Below are 24664 nucleotides of genomic sequence, written 5' to 3'. Positions count from 1 at the left end.
CAGTCTAACTGCCATTAACAACATATTGCTTATTGGAGGATGGACAATTGAGTGTTGATGTCTAAGTCCTCCCTGGTCAATCCGTAACTAAACTGGCTATTTAATCTGGTTATCGGGATTACGGAGAGAAGAAGCGAAGCCATTTAACCTGAAAAACAAACAGCAAGAAAGCAGCCTGTGCAGTAAGCCCACCAAAACGGACATCCAACATAAGTACTCAAAAGCTTTAACGCTTCATTTATAGTCAACGGACACACAGCATCTCATAGAGCACTTCAATTTCCAGGACAAGAGCTGAAGAGTCTAATAATGGGTAGCCGAGGCAACAAAATGCCCTAGAAACCGGGTCACACTTGAACTCCCAAGGGACAAAACCCACTGACGCAGAAACTAATATTACTAGTATATCACAGAGACATATAATGCAATAAATTGTGATTAAACGCCATTGTATGGACTTTAAGGACAAGTAGGTACACTCATTTTAACAGAGGTGCAAATTATAAATTGAAAGACATGCAAATTAGCAACATGAGGGAGTATCTACTGGACAATTACGCTGCATTGTCCTCATTTTTTCAAAAAGATTTAAATAAACAGAGGACAATGCATACCGTAAACCTCATGTATACAAACAACCCCACAGCTTACAGTAATTTCTATACTACTACATATATAAACACACTCACCATCTCCATCGTCACCCACAGACATGGCTTTAATGCTTCTGAGAAGAGGCAGCTCTTTCACTCTCTCCTTCTCTCGTCCTTCTCTCTCTCTCTGTCACGCTGTGTCAGAGTAATGCCGTGACAGGCACAGCTCTCAGCTCTCTCTCTCTAACCCTCTCCTTACAGCGGCTCCGTTGGCAAAGCCAACGGGTAGGAAAAAAACTCTTTGAATGTCGTTTACTTTGTCTTCTGCCAGATTTTAAAAAATGACTAGCGAGGAAGTTGGCTGCATGGCAATCGACCCCCTTCCTGTTCTTATACTGAATTCTGGCAAGAATCATCTCAAGGCACAAGGCCAAGTAAAACAATCAGTTTAACACTTTTGGAAGTTCATCAATACGTTTGAAGAGACATTGTTGAAATGTGTATGGTCTTTAAAAGCAATAGAAATCTGATTTTATTCATTTAATGGGCATTAGCAGCAGAGGAACAGTCCTAAATCTGTTTTCCAGATTACAGGCAATGGGTCTGGTTTGGAGTTGTATTCACATAAATAAGTAGAAGCAAATTAGCACTTGAAGTTGAGATTTTATTATAGTGCTTTGTGTTTTAAAGCAATTAATTATATTGCTTGACCTTGGACATATAAATTTGAGTGTCTGAAGCAAATCCATGTATTTGTGTAAGAAAAATATCCATGTTTAAACTATTGCACGTGCGTTCATGAGAGAGTGGCACATTAGAAATTTGCACAAAAAACTTTTCAATATGGTAAAAATGCATTTCTAGTAGGCTTGCCACGATAGACGGTGTTGACGGTGTTACCGGTTTTAAGACGCAACACCGGTGACATCACTTTTCCACCGTGACACCGTCTCCACTTTTTTTTTTTTTTTTTTTTTTTTTTAAGTATTCGTTTTTTTATTAAATATTTATTTGAATTGAATGGAAATTATTATTCTAAATAATTTACTTAAGACGAGAGCATGCAATATAATTAAAAACTGAACATAGCTACAATGCGTCATATTTCATTTATCACGTGAGGAGTTCGCGCTTACATATAATAAACAGCGTAAAAGTTAAGCATGTTTGGCCGAGCACGGGGCACTCCCCCTGCCCAGGGAGAGGGATGCTGAAAACAAGAGATGATGATGAAGGTAAGACTGCTTGGCTATTTAAAGGGATTCTCTTGTAGTGCTTGGATACGTGTGATTGCTGATGGTGAATTGGCCGTGTTAATTATCTGTGCGAGGAGTCGAATTTACAGAAAGAGAATGGCGGACGATTTAGTGTCCAAAAGCACCTGTTTGGCAATATTTTGGGTTCAAAGTTTTTTTTTTTTTTTTTTTGTAGTTTCGTTGTCGTCCATTAAAACAATTGACGCCGAATTGCCAATTCCCGCAAAACTGAAAGTGAAAGTATAATACGCACGCATTTATAAGCTATTTAAAAGCAGAAAAAAGAGCAAATCCCCACCGCCACGGTGATACCGGTATTACCGGTGTTGTCACGTGCCGATTAACCGGTGGGGAAATTTCCTCATCGTCACAACCCTAATTTCTAGCAAGAACTGTTTTCTAATCTGAAATCCTACTTGTCCTCTCCACTCAAGTCAAAGATATCACTGAACCCATAAACACATGGATAAACACGTTTACCCCCCATAAAGTCAACAGCTGCAACCAAGAAAAAAGCAACCATGCTATAGCTTGTAAAACGCATTACTATACCACAACAACTCTACACCACAACCAGCTTGAAAAGAGCAGCACAGTGGGATCTGCCTGGAGATCCAGCTCTTCCATCATATGACATATGCCAAACACATCATGGAGATTTCCAAGACCGTGGAAGTCTGACACCATCTCCCCTATTTAGATTCCAGCACTCATATTAAATCTAACTCACTGGAGACCGAAGAGGCAAACAGAAAGCCAGTATTTAGACACAGCCAATCACTTTATGCTGATGTTAACCCTCTAGTAATGCTAAAGCTAATGAAAAACATGAGGATTAGCATTTAGATGAAAGCAGCATTCTGGGGCTCAGATGTCAAAGGCTTATGTTCAGAACTGTGGTCAAAGACACTGACAAAGACTAATATTAGCATTGTAACTGAAGCCAATAGAGACACGTGTTGTAAACAGGATTTAGCTAGTTTACTAACATAGTTTGCTAACTTACCTTGACTCAGGCTGAGAGCCATGTTGCCTGAATTCAGTACTTCATCAAAACGGCTCAAAATGGTCTGTAACCTGAAACACAAAGAACAGTAATGATTAAAGATTAATATTAAAATAAAGCACAATCTTAAAACAGCATATAACTTTAAAGGTCCACTGAAATGCTTTGAAACACAAGTTATTCTATGTGTTGACGTAATTTCAACTGAAACAGGAAGAAAGGACGAGACATATCCAGCAGCCCCGCCCCCTTTTTTAATATATCCAATAGTATTTTGTTTGTATCACAGCTTGGGCCAGAGCCGTTGAGCTCAGTAAAGACGCATATGACAGCGTATGATAGCCACAATCTCATCCATATCTGTGTAAAATTCAAATGGGTTTGATACATTTTGTGGTCTGCGGCTGCGCCAATTCATTCATATGATCCGCTTTGTGCTATCGTGTCTCTAGATGGGAACAATGTGACCAGACTTCTTTTGCCACAATGAAAAGCATATTTACACTGTTTGAATTGTTCCCTATCCCCTATATAGTGCACTGTGTGCCATTCATGTATAGAAAATACTAATTCTGTGAACAAGTGACTGATTTCTGCCACAGCTTCAGCGTCTACTTATAGTGTAAGGGGTGGGATGCTTTGGGATTCTAGAGAGCATTTGATTGGACAAAGTTTGATGAAAAGCTGAAGTGCAGGGTGATGCAATCAATATCATTTAACCATATTGGTGGAAGTTAGAGACTGTAAGTTTTAAATGCTTATATCTTGTAAATGCAAATTTTGCCATTGTTTTAAAATACACCAGCTTATAGATAACATTATGGCTAACGTAGTCATACTAAAAGTGTAAAAAAAAGTTTGATTTCATGAGGACTTCAATGTGAATATTTTAGACATTTTGCCGTCTTAAGAACAATCAAAAAAGTATTACAAAGTGTAAATATGGGAAATATCAAATACACAATGGTTTAGTTGGCAATATACAACTAAGTAACAGTGAACTTTATGTTTTTAATGTGCTTTGATTTAGCCTTTTTTGTCATAGAAGTATGCAAATGTTAAAGATGCTTTAGTCAGTCCAACTGTCAATTTTAAATGTAAAATTTAGATTTATATATTTAAATCATGGCATCACTCAAAAAGATAAATTGAGTATACGTGTTTCAGGAAATAAAATGTTTTAGTAATAAAATATGTAGGTAAATACTACTTTTTATTTATTACTTTAGTTGAAATTATGGTTCTTCTGAGTGGGAAGATTCACTGCAGTTCAAAACCTTGGGGTCAGTAGGATATGTATGTATATATAAAAAATATTAAGCAACACAACTGTTTTCAACATTGATAATAATAAGATATGTTACTTGAGAACAAAATCAGCATATTAGAATGATTTCTGAAGGATCATAACAAGAAAAAAATACAATTAAAATATATTAAAACTAAATATTTTAACTTATAATAATATTCCGGTTACTTTACTGAATGAGACTCAAAATACCACTAAAAAATATCTTTCCAACCATAAACGTTTGAACAATGGTGTTCATACTGAATATCAATAAAAGGCCTCAAAAATACTGAGATTTCTTTTATTTTTTGTAATATCACCGACCCTAATGGGACAGTATAGTGCAATGACAATGCAATAAACGCATTTCTCTTTCTCTTGCACTGCATAACAAAAAGGCTTTCTAAAGTAAAACACATCTTGCAGACTTCAAACAGAATAAAACTGTGGCAACTGCACCAAAGGCTTTAATCTGTCCATTACAATAACGCTGCTTCTGATTCAAACAGAAACAGATACAGACAAGTCTGCACATTCATGCACCGCTGTCAAAGCCCAACCAGCGTCACTCAGAGAACATGTTTTAACCAAGTAGCTTTAAAGGCCTTTCATTTGTTTCCTTCAAGTGAGAAAAAATTTTCAACCATAACTAAGATACAAAAGCTAACATAAGACCACACAGATGAACCACAAGCACAGTGATGATAACCACTATAACAAATGAGTGCATTACAAAAAACACCAAATTTAAAACACAGCACATCTGCAGCATGCACTTAAAAGTCATCACTTAATTACTATCCTCAAACTGCCTGCTAAGACTATTTTCAGCACAACGAACAATTAACAAGACACTGCAGCCCAATTACTGTCCCTCACCGGCTCAATGTATAGCAGATCGAATGCTAAAGTCCAGGTACACAAATGTTAAGAATGATGCTTAGACCCTACATGAGACTAAATGATGTTTGGTATGTGCGCTAGACCAGCAACTGTGAAATAATAACCTGAAATTATGCACAAACATTGACTTTCTAACATTTAACAAGCAACATGCATGCACATTCAAGACCACATGTTAGATTTTGCATGTGTGCTTAACACAGTGCTTGCAGTGCAGACGAATCTGGCATGTTCTCACACGTGCAGAAACATGCGCACACAGACAGATCATAAATCCCTATAAACGCAGGCGATTTAGCATCTCCGCTCTTTCTATTCTATGACACGCAGACTAAAATGCAAATAAACAGAGAAAGTGAATGAACAGCTGACAACGAGAAGAAAGAGAACATGCGACGAGAGAAAGAAAGAGAAAAGGGTACAGAGGGACGGCATGCGAGGTCCCACCCACCTGCTCAGACATACTGCCCTTCATATGTGGCAGAGAAGCGATGAAAAGACTCGACTGCTGTGCGTCTGCATATGCGCTGCTGAAAACTAAGAAACTGCCCACCAGTTTGTGTGTGTGTGTGTATGTGTGGGGGGGAGATAGACAGCACAAGGATTCTATTCCCCTTTACATAACCTCCTGTCTGGAACACACACCAATTGGAGGGGCTAAAGCTGTGGAGCTCAGAGACAGGGCTCCCACCCCTCCCCCTTCTAGACACGGGCACACACACACACACACACACACATGCGCCACTCGCATTCCCTCTCTCCTCATTGCTGCCCCCCGCGTCTTGGCTTGGTTCAGTCAGTTCAGATTGCCCTCTCGCTCTCCTTCCTTCCTGTTTTGACTGACACGGCCTCAAGCTTGCGGCCCTGTCCTTTCAAACTGTATTCATGTCAACGATATGCATGTCCTTTCTTGTAGCTGTTATCTCTTGGTCAGATGGGGGCAGAGCAGACACTGAATTACTGTATTTGTATGTACAGTAGCTTAGAGTGATTTTCGGGCTTGTGTGCCCACCCTCGAGTGTGGGGGATCAGATCAGATCAGATCAGATCAATGTGACGTGATGCAACATGATTCCAAAGGCAAAGTGTAAGACACAAACAACATCGGACACTTACAAAATTATATATGCGGAATAAAAAGAAAAGTGTGAACTCAAATAGTCTCTACTAAATTATGTACATTTGTTATACAACATTCGTTATTGGGCGATATTAGATGTTTTTTTAAAATCAATATTGCGAATATATATTTCTCAAAATTTTTTATTTAATAGGGATCCACCGATAATAAAATTCTAGCTTTGTTGATAAATGGTAAATAATTATATTACATTTTCATACCGATTTAACTAAATATATCATGTAGCTCTGATATTCAAGTAGTCGCCTTTAATAACATAGTGCTTTATACAATAGAAATTGTGGAAAATATGGACGGAATCTTGCAATCCCATCATAAAAATGGAATGTACTGCATCACGAGAAAAGTCGTGGTATTTGCCAAATTTTGGACTAATAAATCAAATGTAGTTTGCACTTAAAGAAAAATGCGATATGGGCTAGTGTCTGTGAATATTTAGCTGAAAAAATACTATTTAAACAAATTCTGCATGTTCTGCGTGCCTCTATGTGAATGAATGGCGCAGACGCAACGTTTTGTTTACTACACACATACTGAAGCGCGCATGATGCTCGCTGTGTTTCCAGCCTCTGCTGTCTCTATATGAGACAGGCAAACACAAACATGATCTCTAGAACTATTCCGAGAGTCGCTTCATGAGCATTTTACCATTTCTTTTGAGAAAAGCTATTGTCATATTATATACAAACAGAAACTAAGGGTCTTCACAGCAACCCATCAAAGGGAATATACAACTTAGTGTAATGATAGTGCTACTAGAAATGTATATACTAGGGCTGTCAGTCAATAAAAGTTTGTAATCTAATTAATTAGATGTTTCGCAACAAATAAATTTGACTGAAAATACCCACAAAAGCTATTTTGTGTTAAATGAGAAAGTATCAAGTAGACATTACAATTTATAGCAGAAAGAAACATTTTATTTGGTTCAACAAAGTTTATTACACATAAACATTTACACCTCAACGGCCTAATGTAAACTATAGAACATAAAAGAAGATAATTTGAGAAGGATGTCAGTATTTTCAGTTCATACAATGAAGGTCACTGGTAACCAAAACAGCTTAGTCTTCAAAATATCTTCTTTTATGTTCCACAGAAGAAATGTTTGAAATGACATGAGGTTAAGTAAATGACTGAATTACATTTTTTTTGGGGTGAACTATCCCTTTAAATGTTTTTATTTATAATAATTTATATGAATTTTTAATGAAATGATACTATAAATAAGAATCTAAATCTGCCAGCAGGTTGCGGTATATGTCTTTGAGTCATTCAATTCATTCAAACGGCTGATTCATTTTGGAATGAAGTAAATGGCTCACTTTATGAATGGAGCTTTGAATCACTGGTTCACACAATTCATTTAAAACGCAGATTCATTCAGAACTAAAACATGGTTGTGTTGCTCTAAGACGCACAACAATTCTGCTATGGCTTCAAATGTAACATGTTCTCTGCAAAATTTAGCAAAAACACAAATGTTTAAAATATAACACGATATCAACTTCTTGTTTACTGAACTGTTGTATAAAATCACATTTAAGCTTGTGATAGAATGGGACAAAATCAGCACTTGCGTCATCTCGCTCTTGCTGCCCTCGTGATATTGCGTGATGTATATAATATATGAAACAAAACACCTACAGGGGCATTTTTTGCACCAATATCTTAAAGGTTGTATCAGCGATTTCTAGCCTAAAAATAAAGTGTCAATTTCAGCTGACCTTTCTTCACGATCCGCTCGCTGCCTGCCCCATAAATTGTCTGTGAAAAAAACGCGTCTCTCTGGTCAGCCTAGGGTCCGAGATATGCCAAAAAAACAATCGGCACTACCAACCTTTCCACACATAAACAAACATTGTTCCAACCAATCAGCGACCAGAGAGACGCGGTTTTTTCACAGACAATTTATGGGGCAGGCAACGAGCGGATCGTGATGAAAGGTCAGCTGAAATTGACACTTTGTTTTTCAGCCTAGAAATCGCTGATACAACCTTTAACTGCATTTATGGCGTTATTTGTCAACGATCAACTAAACGAAATCTAAGATGATGTACAGGTCTGGGGGCAGGGCCAGTGCATTAACTGTGTTAAAATATTTTAAAATCACGTAATTTTTTCATAACCAATTTATTAACATGTTAAACTGACAACCCTAGTAAATACACACGTATTTCTGAAAATAAATAATTAACAAAATTGATTTTGCTTATTAAAATGGAATTGAGAAAATAATTAAATGGAAAACACTGCATTTGGAAAAAAAAAAATTTGAGGGGGAAAAAAAAAACATTTCATAGTGCCTTAAGTTTAATTTTGTTAAATGTAAAAAAAAAAAAAATTGCTGTTAAATTGGTTCAAATTAATGTAGTAACAGTTCTACAGGAGGATTTAAGTTAGTATTTAAAATGACTTTTTAGAGATGTGGTTGTTGATTTTTATTTTATTTCTTTTGACATTTTTGCTAAATATTACTAAAATATATTTGTTATAGTATACACTATTTTTTATAAAAACACATTAAGAAATATATAAAATGTGTGCATATATAAACTTTATTTAAAACAAACATAAATGTTAAAAATAATGTGGTTCATTTGGTCTATCAGACAGAAATTTAATATGATGCACCCTTAGAAAAAGCAGCAAAATGCACAAATCAAATATACTTAACATATCTTCCACACAGGCAGACACATGCACTTTTGAGCTCTTGACCAGCATTATTGTTTGAAATGATGATGTGTCAGAGTCATAAGCATGTCACACACCAGACAATCTGACACATAGCTATGGAAACCAGGTGGATCATGATGGTCATTCTAGACCCTAAATAGCTCAGTTTGTATTGAAACATCTGGACTACACCAAACATGAATCACTCTAAACTTTAAATCTGATTCCTTGAAGAATTAACACAGTGCAAAAGTGCCAAAATCTAGGACCATGAAACCATAAGAGGAAAAAAACACAACAAAACAGAATGCTTCAGAAATGAATCCATTATGTACAGAAAAAAAAAAACCTTGATTCACCATCATCCACTGGCATTAGAAAACTGATCATGAAATGTTCAAGATGCAGCCAATGGAGGCTGTCCAAGCGCCTTAAGGATCTTACATCAGACAGAGAGGAATGCAGGAGTATTAGACAGAGTCTTCAAAAACTCAATTTATCACAGATCAACAGCGCACACTGATGTCAGCCTGCAAGATTTTAATCGGATTACCACGAAACCTTTTTTAAACAATGTAAATAGACTGTCATCATTCTATAACTGGAAACCCATTGGTTAATTTCTTGGAATGTATACAGCACATGTATCACAAAAAAACGCCTTTGAACGACCAGACAGTAATAGTGCATGTACTGAAATAGTCCATAGAACTGCAATGACAGACTAACAAATAGAGTTCTTTAATAATCTAATGCCGTTTTAGTGCTCTTTGGTTTTCTATTCATTCAAAAGGCTAATCTCAAGAGAAAATGGTCAAGCAATAAATTCAATTGCTTCTGTGTGGAAAGTTAATCAATATCTTCATAGTTCCTACAAAAAGATCATGCAAACTAATCTATTAATGTAGTCTAGTGAAGATATATCAATTCAAATTTCACCTGTAAAGTGAATTATTACCCTTTTACCCCAATAATCCATGTTACAATGAATAAAAAGAGTAAATAATGCTGTTTCCTCTTTGATTTGTGGATTTAAATAAAATCAGTTTTGTTGTGTAATTGTTCAAAAATGTTATAAACCTAAACAAATATGTTCAAAATATAAAAGAGCTAAATGATACATACACATGATACGCTGTCATATTTAATGGAATAGTTCACCCAAAAATGAAAAATTGCTGAAAACCCTTAGGCCACCTAAGACATTGATGAATTTGTTTCTTCATTGGAAAAGATTTTGAGAAATTCAGCATTACATCACTTGCTCATCAATGGATCCTCTGTAGCGAAAGGGTGCCGTCAGAAAGAGGGTCCAAAAAGTTGATTAAAAACTCAATCCACAAGTAATCCAAGTGACTCCAATACATCTTGTAAAGCAAAAAGCTGTGTGTTTGCAATAAACAAATTCACTACTAAGGCCTTCAAAGTGTTGCTTCAGGCTAAAATACTGGCTAAAAAATCCACTGTCCATAATATTGCATTGTTCAGGGAAAAAGTCACATCTAATGATACAGGAAATAAACTAAACAGATACAGCACCATTCACAAGTGTCCAAAAATATCCAAATATCCCAGTGGATTCTGACTGGAGGAAGCATTATTATGGATTAGAACGAGTATTTTGGCCAGAATCAACGGTTTAAAGTAAAAAACTTCTAATGGTACATTTGTTTCTTACAAACGTGCAGCTTTTCCCTTCACACAATGTTAATTTATTTACTTGAGTCCAGTATTGGGCTTAACAAGTAACAAGTACAAGTAACACGAGTAACGTAATCAGATTACTTTTCTCAAGTAACTAGCAAAGTAACGCATTACTTTTATTTACAAGAAAATGTTGGAGTTACTTTTTGTCTCCCTTGTATTTAATCCCATTTTATTAACCAATGTCTTTGCCGCTGACCTTTATTGAACCAATTCAACCATACTAATAAGCAAAACTTACTTTATATTAACTAACATTTGTGCTTTATTTTTCTCACTGCTGAAGAGTGTTGGACTTCCCTAAGACACGACTTTACTTTTCTTTCAGCCTTTGGCTTATTGATTTCATATTTTAGTGTGAAAGGGCTTTTACATTTGCTAAAAATCTAACTTTTTATAGTAAAAACAAACAAGCAAGCCCTGCCCAGATTTAAAAAGTAACGCAAAAGTAATGTAACGCATTACTTTCCATAAAAAGTAACGTAATTAGTTACTTTTTAGGAAGTAACGCAATATCGTAAAGCATTACTTTTAAAAGTAACTTTCCCCAACACTGCTGGAGTCATGTGGATTACTGTAGTTACTTACAGCACCTATTCACTGCAGAGAATCTACCGATGAGCAAGTGCTGTAATGCTAAATTGATCAAAATCTGTTCTAATGAAAATAAAAACTCATCTACATCTTGGATAGCACTAAGGTGAGTAAATATTAAGCACATTTTTCATATTTGGGTGAACTATTTATTTAATAGTCATACCTAGAATAAAATAACCACTGGTATTTAATAATAGCCCCAAATGTGCAGCACTCCTAACTTATACACAATCACCACACGCAAAAGACTCTTTTAAATATAGGTGTGTCTGTTCCATGTGAATGTACTCTTATTTGTACAATTCTTTATAATAAATCACTCTACGCCCACAACGCACACAAACATTCTGGTAGATCTAAGTCATTAAAACTGACTCACGGAGTAATTATGCCATTCCTGAAACTGTAGTGTGGGTATAACACGTGACTGGGTTTGAGACGGAATGATGCTTGTTGGCTTAGCACAGTGTCATTAAATTGATAAAACTTATATCATACTAACCGTGCAGATGGTAAATCTCTCTTGCTGAGGTCTACTCTCACTCTCTCCCCCACATGCCGATACACCTCCACTAGGGACGTCATAGCTGCCTCCCGTACCTGTGGAAAACAAAACACACCCTTAACAAAAAAAACAGCTATAGGTCGATCTTGTTATAGTCCCAGTCACACTTGGTGACTTGGAAACATGCAGTGACATGAGTGACAGCAGCCGATTAAACTGCTGTCTATGTGAATGCTGATTTTCCATACACTACTATTCAAAAGTTTGAGGTCAGTAATATTTTTTTAAGTTTTGAAAGTCTCTTTTGCGCACTAAGGCAGATTTGTGACTCTGGACCACAAAACCAGTCTTAAGTAGCATGGCTATATTTGGAATAGCCAAAAATCTATTGTATGGGTCAGAATTATCTTTTTTTTTTTTTGTCAAAAATCATTAGGATAAAGACTGATAAAGTCTGATTCCATGAAGTTCCATGAAGATATTTTGTAAAATTTCCTACCGTAAATATACCAAAACTTAAATTTTGATAAGTAACATGCATTGCTAAGAACTTCATTTGGACAACTTTCGCTATATTTGGATTGTTTTGCACCCTCAGATTAGAGATATTCCTATCACAACAAATCATACATCCATGGAAAGCTTATTTATTCAGCCTTCAGATGATACATAAATCTCAATCTCGAAAAATTTACCCTTATGGCTGGTTTTGTGGTCACATTAATTTGATCAAAAACAGGAATATTTATAAATTTTATTACAATTTAAATACACTGACAATATTCACTTGGAAATTGCTAGCAAATTTCACAAATAATTTAAGAAATGGCAAGTAACACATTAAATTAAACAGACACTTTTAGACATTATACATGTTTAAACAACATTTTCTTTTAAAACATACTTTAATAATCTTTCATTTACAACATTTATTTTTAAAGTGATATTTATTTCTATGATGGCAAAGCTAAAATTTTCAGCAGCCATTGCTCTAGTCTTCATTGTCATATTATCGTTCAGAAATCATGCTAATATTATGATTTGGAGCTTAAGAAACATTTTACATATTGTTAAAAATTCAGACTAACAGCACTTGTTTGAAACACAAATCTTTTGCAATATTATAGATGCCTTTACTGTCAATTTTGACCTAATGCATCCTTGCTGAACATATTGATTTCCTGTAAAAAGAGTGAAACGACTGAAATTGATTAGCTAATTTTTCTAGGTTTTACTTTTCAAACCTCTAAAAGATCTCTCTTATTTTCTCATTTGTTCCATCTCAGCCTCCAAATCTAATGCTCTTTCTCTGTGAGTGGTCCATTCACCCAGCGGGAGCTTGAACTCAGCTGTACATGTCTAGAAACCTAACATTAGCTTGGACTCCCTCCCTCCCTCCCTCCCTCCCTCCCTCCCACACACAGAGAGAGAGAGAGAGAGAGAGAGAGAGAGAGAGAGAGAGAGAGAGAGAGAGAGAGAGAGAGAGAGAGAGAGAGAGAGAGAGAGAGAGAGAGAGAGAGAGAGAGAGAGAGAGAGAGAGAGAGAGAGAGAGAGAGAGAGAGAGAGAGAGAGAGAGAGAGAGAGAGAGAGAGAGCACCCAACTCACTTTATTTTCACACACATTCCGAGAGGATTACATACATACACAGACTCATACCTGGGGGTTTTGGTCTCCTGTTAGTGAACAGAGATGTGGAACAAATTTACTCAAACTCAAGGGCTGAGCGCCATAACTAAGAGAGAGAGAGAGAGAAACAAAGAAATACTGAGTGTGAGTCAACTTGGACTACACAGTTCACAGCAGGTCAATTATACATACACCTTGCAAAAATCTGCAAAATGTAAATTATTATACCAAAATAAGAGGGATCATACAAAATGCATGCTTTTTTTTAGTGCTGACCTAAATAAGATAACAGATATTCACATAAAAGATGTTTACATATAGTACACAAGAGAAAATAATAGTTTAATTTATAAAAAGGACCTGGTTCAAAAGTTTACATACGCTTGATTCTTAATACTGTTACCTAAATAATCCACAGCTGTGTTTTTTTTTTCTGTTTAGTTGTAATGTGAGTCCCTCGTTTGTTCTGAACAGTTAAACTGCCTGCTGTTCAGAAAAATCTTTTTAAGTCCCACAATTTTTGGGGTTTTTCAGCATTTGTGTATTTGAACTCTTTTCTAAAATGACTGTATGATTTTGAGATCCTTCTTTTCACACTGAGGACAACTGAGGGACTTACTGTGCAACTATTACAGAAGGTTCAAACACTCACTGATGCTTCAGAAGGAAAAACAATGCATTAAGAAAACTTTTTGAATTTGAAGATCAGGGTATCTATGATATGTAGACCAAAAAAGAAAAATTTACACATCTTCATTCGGCTCAAATGTTTTCACCCCCAGCTCTTAAGGCATCGTTTTTCTTTCTGGAGCATCCGTGAGCGTTTGAACCTTCTGTAAGAGTTGCATATGAGTCTCTCAGTTGTCTTCAGTGTGAAAAGATGGATCTCAAAATCGTACAGTCATTGTTGGAAAGTGTTTAAATACACAAAAATGCTGAAAAACCAAAGAATTTGTGGGACCTAAAATATTTTTCTGAAGAACAGCAGGCAGTCTATCTGTTCAGGACAAACAAGGGACTCATCAACAACTATCACTAAACAAAAAAAAAAACAGCTGTGGATCATTCAGGTAACACAGTATTAAGAATCAAGTGTATGTAAACTTTTTAACATGGTCATTTACAAATTAAACTATTATTTTCTCTTGTGAACTATATGTAAATGTCAGGTCAGTACTAAATAAAAAAAAACATGCAGTTTGTATGATCCCTCTTATTTTGGTAAAATAATTAACATTTAGCAGATTCTGTAAACTTTTGACCTCAACTGTATATATACACAGTTGGAAACATAAGCTTATTTTGTATTTAAAAAAAAATAATTATTTAGAGAAATGTTTCAACTGTTGCCAATGAGCACTGAACCCCACTGACTTACAGTGTATAGACAAAAAAAGACTTTTACAAAGTAAGTCCAACTGGTTTGGAACGACATGAGGTTGAGTAAACAATGACAGACTTTTTAATTTCAGGATGAACTACCTCATAGTGTAATACAACACCCAAACAACTGCAATTTCAAATCTGTTTTGTAATTAAAGCAAACTATACTATACATGACATGTTATTATTATAATAACAATGTAGTATAAGACTTTATAGTTTATGTGACAGCTCTTTTGTGTCAACAGTGAGGAGTAATGTTACTGAGAAACTAGTTTTGTTTGTATATGAGTGTTTATGTAGTGCTTTAATGTGAATGTCTGTTAATCTGACCTTCCTGGTATCCTTACAGGCAGGTAAGAGGATTACCTCAGTCGGCCAAGTTTGTTTACAATGTGTAACAGACAAGGAACTTGTGTGTGTCAATGTCTGTAGATTACATCTAAACATCAGTGAATTTAGATGTCAAAACAGATGCTGAACGAACAGAATTCACTCCTACTGGTGACAAACCAAAGGGATATGATTGCATCAAAATACTGTGATATGGAAAACCAGTGCCCTCTGTTGGACAAGATTTCCAGTAAAAATGTGGGTTTGTTTACAAAGTGAGAATGTATGGGATTGTCTGAAGGACTTACGCATTTAGCGTGGCAACCAAGCACAAGCAGAGTCCCTCTCTACTGCGGAAGTTTTTATGTTTGAAGCCAGGAAACAGCCTCTCCCAAACATACTACACAAACAGAGAAAAAGAAACAGAATAAATGGTTCATTGCATATCCATTACTGCAAAAGCAGAGAGAGAGAGAGAGAGAGAGAGAGAGAGAGAGAGAGAGAGAGAGAGAGAGAAAGAGCTATGAAGGAAATGATGAATCACTGGCAGTAGTAACTAGCAAATGGGATTAAATGTGGTTCTATTCACCCAGCAGCTCTTATACACAAAAAATCCATGAGCTTTACGATTTTTTTTGTCAGAATGAATGGGTGTGATGATCATTTCAAATTGAACTGCCCATCCGCTGTATAGTTAGCTCACCATGGGAGTTGCCGCCTGTTCCATCAGCTTCAAAATGAGTGCTTGTGCCTGTTCTCGAACCTGATCCTTTGCATCACCCAAACGGTCAACTAATGCAGGCACCACTGAGTGGGGGAAAAAGCAAAAGAAAGGTTTACAAGGCAATCTAAAAATGCAGGGCTGCACACTTTAAAAAAAAAAAAAAAAATTTTAAAGAAAAGTTTTCTGTATTTGTTTTTATGGCCCCATTTTTTGCAATTACATCAATATATCACTATAATATGCTAATACTACTGCTAATAATACTAAACAATAATCTTTATTATTATAAATAAATACATAATATAAAATATTGCCATTGTAATATTTATTATTTATATTTAGCAGTGCGATATGGCTGTGATTCACAGACCGACGACCGTAGGTAGTCACTGCGTGCTGACATACAGCCATTTCGCAGCTACAAGTGTGATATTGCGTTTATACAACAGTTCGACGGCACAAGTGTGTAAACGAAAAAGAGACAATGGAGTGTCTTTAAAAACCCTTTTTTGTGCAGAACTACTTCCTTCCGCCACAGATTCAAATCTCAGACAGTTTGACAGTTTAACAGCTGAGCCCAAATCCGTTACTAATCCTCCATTACTAATTCAAAAATGTCACTTTAGAACTAGTAACGTAGGAATGTTGAGTTGCTTCATTGAAAGCTTATTGTATTACTGTCTTAAAAGCTTACTGTATTATGTAGACAGAGATGGACTAAGTGAGTGTGATTACTTGCATCTGATACAGCATTCATTCTTCAGCTCAAACTCATATTCACAATAAAAAATTTGTCTGAATGCCTGCTGAGGAAAGCGATATCTTTGTTGTACTATCATTTCATCTGTTAAGGTTGATTATCAATGACAGCGCTGCTCAGGGAATTTGTTGGCTTAAAGGGATGGTTCGGAGTAGAATTGACTTCATTGCTATGCACTCCGAAGCCCATCTAAATACCCCATCCGAAGTTTTTTTTTTACCTTAGTCAAACATTTATGGAGATATTAGAGTTTTTCGAATTGCTTGTTACAGGAGTGAATGGTACATGTGATGTATCTCGTAAATTGCACCACTAAACGTGCAAGTAATTAGGGCTGGGCGATATGGCTGAAAACTATATCACGATATCAGTGTTTCATATCGGTCGATATCGATAATTATTGATTTTTTTTTATGACCCATTTAAAATAAGGACCAGGAGAAAAATATATTACATTCAAACATTTTTATTTTAAACTTAAACCTTCCTCTGATCATAATCCCCTCATTTATTAAGACATAAATCTCAACAACCCTGGAAAACTTAAATAATTAAAATGTAAACATAAGTCTAAAGTCACAATATACACTTAATTATCTTTTAATCCTCAATTCAAACCCCATTCATTGTCGATGAAGTGAATGGTCAAGCTAATGTATGGGCCAGAAGTACGGCTTGACCACAGGTCAGAGGTTGTTGCAAAGTACTTGGCTGATAATATTTATTGCAGCACAGATTGCTGGTTGCCAGTAGCCAACGTTACTTCTTTCCCGGTACTTTAGCCTATACTTTGTGTAATAACGAAAACATTTATTTCAGTGAAAAAAGTCCAAACCTTTCAACATTTTGAACAATAGGGCCCTACAATCTTTTGCTTTTTTTCAGAAATTCTTGTTTTCATTTTTCTGATAATCAAATGAAAGCAAAATCACTGATTTATTTTTTAAAATAAAAATAAAAGGAGCTTTACTGTTAAAATTAATACATAGAAAAATTATATTCAGTTAAAAAAAGGTTTAATAATAATAGTATTTTTTTTAACAATTAAGTGGTGACTCTTTTTTATATAATTTTTTTATCATATATATTGTTTTATGTAAATTATTTAAATGTGAACATATAAACACCTACATTATACTGTACAAAGTAATACAAGACTAATATTGTTTTGTTACACGTTAAACCGCACTTTTATTTTGACAGGTTGCCGTGAAGTTTCAGTGTGTAATACAGTATGAATGATGCTAGTTTCACTAATGAAACGGTAAAATTGACAAAAAGTGACACTCACAGCAGCTTTGGAGATGTATTGGAGTTTGTCTGTTCATGTGAGATGCAAAGGCCAAAAATTAGCGGGAGCGTCACGTGTGCAGTATGCGTGTAGTGAAAATAAAACGCGTCTCCTCCATTCATACATAACATACAGAGGCAAACGGAACATGCAGGATTCATATTGAAACGGTCTTTTTGCATTTAAGTTTTCACAGACAGTAGTCCATATCGCGATCTGAATTAATTAACAGACCAACTTTTGATTTATTGGTCCAAAATTCGACGAATTCCGCGGCATTCCGCCCTATAGTAAAGTCCGTTTTTATGAATGGAGTCCGCGATCCCGTCTGTGAGGAGACATTGTAAACGCGCGATCATGTAGAGACAGAAATCACATGCCGTCGTGTAAATAAGATAAATAACATAAGGCTATTTAGTTTGTTTAATACAACAACAAGGGCCCGTTCTGTAGGAAAGATAATCTTAACTTCTATTGTGATCTGGCGCTATATTGAAAATAAAATTAACTGGACGTTAAAGGGGGGCTGGGCGGCCGACGAAGAATACAAAATATCGAACGTTTTATCGAACACATTTTTTATTGATATCGATCTCTTGTCTATCGCGATATATATCGTTATCGTTTTATCGCCCAGCCCTACAAGTAATCTTACCAAACTTGTGCAGTAGTGTAAATAGGTTATGTACTCACAAAACGCTGCATCGGAACATTTGTAAGTCCACCATGAGTGTTTTAAAAACACGTTTTAGCCGATCCCTACTAGTCTCAAAAACTACAAATGGCGACACGTCGACGTCACTTCCCTGGTTTGAAAAAAGCACGTAAAAGTCCTCCTACAAGTTGACATGCACACAGATGTAGTAGGAGGACTTTTACGTGCTTTTTTCAAGCCAGGGAAGTGATGTCGACTTGTTGTTTCTGAGACTAGTAGTTCTCGGGTAAAACGTGTTTTTAAAACACTCATGTGGACTTACAAATGTTCTGATGCAGCGTTTTGTGAGTACATACCCTATTTACACCACTGTACAAGTTTGGTAAGATTACTTGCACGTTTAGTGGTGCAATTTACGAGATACATCACATGTACCATTCACTCCTGTAACAAGCAATTCGAAAAACTCTAATATCTCCATAAATGTTTGACTAAGGTAAAAAAAAACTTCGGATGGGGTATTTAGATGGGCTTCGGAGTGCATAGCAATGAAGTCAATTCTACTCCGAACCATCCCTTTAAAACTAGCTACATTCCAGGACATAAAACAGTATTCTTTATGAAATTATAGTGGATTTGGATGTCTATAATGACACTCACTGTGAGAAATACTACAAGCAGAGTGATACAAACGGTGAAACAGTTGGAACTCTGTTATCACTAGAATATCACACCACTGGAAAAGGCTCTCATCCAATCAGATTCGAGGACCAGAATGAACTGTTGTATAAATTGCAATTTTCCTATTCCAGAAAACAATATGCAAATACAACCATAAACCAAACACGAACCATTTTCCCCCCAAATATGTGACCCTGGACCACAAAACCAGTCACAAGTAGCAAAGGTATATCTGTAGGAATAGCCATCAATACACTGTCTGGGTCAAAATTATCAATTTTTCTTTAATGCCAAATATCATTAGGATATTAAGTAAAGATCATGTTCCATGAAGATATTTGGTACGTTTTCTACTGTAAATAAATCAAAACTTAATTTTTTATTAGTAATTTGCATTGCTAAGAAGTTCATTTGGACAACTTCTAAGGTCATACATCAATGGATAGCTTATTTATTCAGCTTTCAGATGATGTATAAATCTCAATTTTCAAAAAAATATTCTTATGACTGGTTTTGTATTCCAGGGTCATTTAGATGTTTTTGAGCATTCAAAAAGCAGTAACACAGGCTCATCCAATGGTACAATCTGTTCGGCCAACCAATGACAGACCATTTCATGTAGCAGTGCTACAGCCCCAGAAACTTTTTTTTTTTTTTTTTCATCTTTCTACATAGTTGTACACCATGCAGACTCAAACAGACTCTTTGTGTGAAGTCATCTCATTCCTTTCTCTATACTCTGTTTGTTCCATGTTTTCAGATGAATGAGGTATGATGAGTGAGGGGGGTCATCTGTTATAATCATAACAACCCGTTCCCGTAGTAACAGGAGGTGGGGCTCAAACAGCTGAGAGACAAGCACCGAGCCTGTGGATTGTGTCATATACATGGCCAGTCATCATGGCATTCCCCTTACTGCTGATTATGCAAAGGAGAAGATCTTTAGCTAACGCCGCTGTATTGAAGCTGTGACTTCAGTGGAACAAGCAACAAGCGGGTGCACATTGCTTACCTGTACCAAGATAACCTCTGAAGCGATCAGTCATCCGATCCACAAATGCGCTGACGATATCGATCCCCATCAATGCAACCTGACACCAAACAAGAAAGAGACAAATCAGCTGAAAACGTCAAACCTCACTCTTCCTCTCCCACAGGCAAAGTAAAGGACAGCATTTTCAAACACATGACTCTGCTTATTCAGTATCGGATACAGTATCTGTTACAGAGCTTTCTGTTGGTGTGCACCATGTCTTTAAGAAGGACTATTGTTACTGTGTGTGAGTGGGTGAATGAAAATAAGAGATTGTGAGACGGACTATATTTGAGGACTGCGGTGGGATCGCTGCAGTGTGTTTCTTGGCAGTGCAGGATGGAAGTTCACATTCCAGAGAAACAATCAAATATTCACTACATCCCATAAGCTCCAGTTATGACCTATTTTAGGCAAAGCAGCCAGAGAGAGTCCCGAGTAAGGACAACAAAGAGGGTGCACCTGAAAGGCAAAAATGGAAAGCACCTGGGCATTTCAATTTGGAAATTGTTTAAATGGGTTTTAATTGGACAGCGTTCAACTGCACACTTAGCAATGAGTTTAGCTACACTTTAGGGATTAAACACATTTCTTCAAGTTAATACAATCAGCAAGCATTTCTGGTTTCATCTCTTGTGTGACTTCTGGAGAAAACTATGTGTGTAAATCAAGTCCATTCTTAGATGATAATTCTCACTGAGCTTTGTCAGCTTTTAAATCTATATAAAGCATTGCTTCTCCACCTATTCCTAGCTAAAACGGTACCTCTATTACAGATACTTTAGAGAGAAAATTATTAAGTGAGAGCCTTAATATCTTACCTTAAAATAGTATGGGGTGAGTAACATTTTAAACAATTAAAAAAAAAAAAGTCTCTACACTCAACACTGCAGCATTTATGAGATAAGATAGCAAAATATTATAAACACTTTTTTATTTTAATAAAATGTAATTTATTAATAATCTCTCTTAATAATCAAAGAAAATCGACAAAGTGTTGCATTTAAATATACAAAATAAATATAATATTGATATTAATAAAATATTTTTAAATATATATTTTATACATTAATTGAAAAATAATTACATTTTAAAAATATATATATTTATTAAAAGTGCTTTAAAATAATTAATCGCATTCAAAAAAGTTTTTGTTTACATAATATTAGTATGTGTGCTGTGTTTATTTATAATGTATTAATAAATACACACACGTGTATATATTTTGAAAATATTTACATGTAAACATTTATATTTATATCATTTATTTTATATATAAATATTGAATATATAAATAACATTTTTCTCTCTATATATAAAATATTTGAGGGCTGGGGTCGGCACAATTTTATCTTAATGTTCTTAAAATAAATCTACGTTCACCAAGGCAGCAATTATGTGATTAAAAATACAGTGAAAACAGTAATACTGTGAAATGTTACTACCTTTAAAAAAGTTTCTTATTTTTTTAATTTTTATATTGAACTGAATTTTCAGCTGCCATTTCTCCAGTCTTCAGGATCACAAGATCTTTCAGAAATCATTCTAATATGCTGATTTGCTGCTCAAGAAACATTTCAATTTGAATTTATTTTCCATTTTAAGACAGTTATGCTGCTAAATGTTTTCAGGATTCTTTGATTTAAAATATTCAAACAAACATTATAAATGTCTTTGCTGTCACTTTTGATCAATTTAATGTATACTTGTTGAATAAAGTATTATTATTTTTTTATTCTCACTGACCCAGAGCCTTTAAATGACTGTGTATATAAAGTTTTTAAAAATAAAGAAATAAAAATAAATAATTTACAAAAACACTTCAGTGGAGAGATGAAAACGGTCTACCAGATCTTCAACCAATAGGCCAAAGAATTTGACACCCTGCATTTATCAAACCGCATACATTTGTAGAAGTCTGCAGCTGTGTCTCCAATTCATGAATCACCCTCATCATTTCTAAAATCCAAACCTCAATGAGTCTGATGTCATAGCCGTCCATTAACATCAGTCCCTGAAGACCACAACTACCAGCTGAAGATAAAACACAGATGAATGTCTGAAGCTGCTTTTAAAACATCAATACTCAATCAGGTTTCTTTCCATGCTTCCCGTTTCAGTGTCACAGTTTGCAGAAGTGACCATTTTTGCCTCAGCCTTGAACATTAGCAGCAGCATGAGCCAGCATAAAAGCTTCTGCTTGCATCCACAGGCCATTTAAACATGACTAGCAAGCATCTTCAAAGACAAATAGCACAAAATAAGACAAAAAAGGCATGTAAATGGATTATTCATATAAAATACAGTGACAGCCCCAGTGTAACAGAACAATAGCCCATGTGACCCTCCCCCATCCTCACAACACCCCCCACCAGCCAACCACTCTCTTCTAGACACAAATGATTATGTCATGTATGCACATTGATTTAATGTACTATTTATACACTTTTCACCTAAAAACATAGATAGCTTCTCATAAATACAATTAGTTTGGTATTTTTCTCCCAGTTTGACAGAAATGTATGCACAAGCACATAAACCTGATGCAATTAGTGATTTAAAAGCAATGACATATTTTATAAAAATAAACTGTTGGGTTTGGCACAAGACTGTCCCTCCACAACAATGCAGGCAACCTTCATAACATACGTGCCAAACGGCTTATAACACACCTTTTATGACACCTCATTTAAATATAGACCCCCCAAAGGAGGTCACACGCCATGTACCTTGTAATTGCTGGAATTGACCCATCCTGTCAGCTCATCTATGGTTTTATCCAGGCGGGGTTTGTCTTGCACAACATCCCAGGACCTCTGCGGGTCGCTCAGGTAGTCTATGAGCTCCGGGCCGACCTGCAGCCGTCGGGTCACGTCCTTCTGCAAAACCTGCTGGTAAAAATAGTCCATGTTGTCACTTTCCTCCATCTGGACGCTTTGTGGTTAGTCCTCAGGTTGCGGCGAAACAATAACAACGACAGAGTGACTGTCAGAGTCGCGTAAACGACACGAGAAACTGAAATGTGTACAAAGAGGAAGTCAAATACTGGCTTTAAAGACACTCCGCGAGTGGTTTAAGTCTGTTGTTTAGTGCATTCGCGGAAAATAAACAACTTTGTCAAAGTTTCCCAGGAACGAAATGTTTGATCCCCCGAACAAAAAAAAAGAGAGTTTCCAGCTAAATACCAAAGTGTGCACGATCACAAACGCAAAGCGAAGTAAAAGAGATCCGCTGCGAGGCGCGTATAAAAACACTGGAAATGTACACGACCGACTGCAGGCAGTCTCGGCTAACAGTGCTAGCTTTAACCCTTATGGTCGAATATCCTGGGGCCTGCCGCCGGGGCTCTCTTCCCTCCTGTCCTCCATTTCAGAAAAGCCCGCTTCACGCCGCTCGGGGAGGTGAATGGATGAGCAGCCGCTGTTCTTACAGCTCTCCTGTTTACACTTAATCCAAAAATAATCCGCTGTTTGACAGCTGCCTTCTGAGCTCACGACTCGATCACGACTACTACACCGCCAGTAGCCGCAATACTGGAGTGCTGAATAGCAAACGATTCCTAGGAAGAGTGATTGGGCCGAGGCCTTGAGGTCCTTCAACGCCGCACAGATGTCCAGCATGATGCCTGATTGAAAATATGCTCATTTGTTTACAATTTATTATTCATCAGAGGCTGTACTGTGTGACCGTATCAGAACAGACACAACATACATGTTTATTATGTAGTGTCAGGAATGACACTATACATCTTTTAATAATAATAATAATAATAATAATAATAATAATTATTATTATTATTATTATTATTACTTCCCATTTTATTGTTACTTTAAACATATTAGTAATTGTTATTATTATTGTAAACATTACCATTTGTGACAAGGACCACAAAACTAGTCTTAAGTAGCAGGGGTATATTTGTAGCAATAGCCAAAAATACATTGTAGTCAAAATTACCGATTTGTTTTTTTGTTTTTTGTTTTTGCCAAAAATCATTAGGATATTAGTTAAAGATCATGTTCTATAAAGATATTATGTACATTTCCTACCGTAAATATGTCAAAATATGTTTTTGATTAGTAAAATGCGCTAAGAACTTCATTTGGACAACTTTAAAGGAGATTTTCTCAGTATTTTTTTTTTTTTTTTATTTATTCATTTTTATTTTGCACTCTCAGATTACAGATTTTCATATAGCTGTATCTCGGCCAAATATTGTTATATCCTAACAAACCATACATCAATACAAAGCTTATTTATTCAACTGATGGTGTAATTGAATTCATGATGTATTTAATTGAATGATGACAGGTTTTGTGGTCCAGGCAGGGTCACATTTAGTAAATACATGATTATTATTACTACTAATAATACATTTTTAATGTATTCTGGTTATTCCAGTATGTTGACACTTCCTCATGATATTATTGACTGAATCAAGTTGACGATTTGAATATATTACTAATACTAAATGATTATTATTTCATAATAAACAACGTCGT

General features: G+C 35.8%; 1 protein-coding gene across 30 annotated transcripts in view; it reads right to left on the bottom strand.

The window, feature by feature from the left end:
• The window catches only part of clasp2 (cytoplasmic linker associated protein 2), a 69395-nt gene extending 45678 nt beyond the window's left edge, over positions 1-23717 (bottom strand). For 25 of the 30 annotated variants that reach the window (XM_073821386.1, XM_073821361.1, XM_073821362.1 and 22 more), the window contains exons 1-7: positions 22892-23717; positions 20142-20220; positions 15722-15825; positions 15327-15418; positions 13333-13408; positions 11673-11770; positions 2856-2926 (exon numbers count right to left, since the gene is read on the bottom strand). In XM_073821386.1, coding sequence (XP_073677487.1) covers positions 2856-2926; positions 11673-11770; positions 13333-13408; positions 15327-15418; positions 15722-15825; positions 20142-20220; positions 22892-23089 — 718 coding nt within the window. In that variant the 5' untranslated portion in view covers positions 23090-23717. Of the gene's footprint in view, positions 1-689; positions 799-2855; positions 2927-5500; positions 5667-11672; positions 11771-13332; positions 13409-15326; positions 15419-15721; positions 15826-20141; positions 20221-22891 lie in introns of those variants that run through there. The other 5 variants (XM_073821380.1, XM_073821381.1, XM_073821382.1 and 2 more) reach the window with 3 other exon arrangements.
• Positions 23718-24664: the final 947 nt, after the last annotated feature.

The sequence above is a fragment of the Garra rufa genome, chromosome 17 (assembly GCF_049309525.1).
Source record: "Garra rufa chromosome 17, GarRuf1.0, whole genome shotgun sequence".
Taxonomy (NCBI): Eukaryota; Metazoa; Chordata; class Actinopteri; order Cypriniformes; family Cyprinidae; genus Garra; species Garra rufa.
The sequence above is the reverse complement of the archived record's forward strand: the minus strand, read 5'-3'. Positions and strand labels throughout refer to the sequence as shown.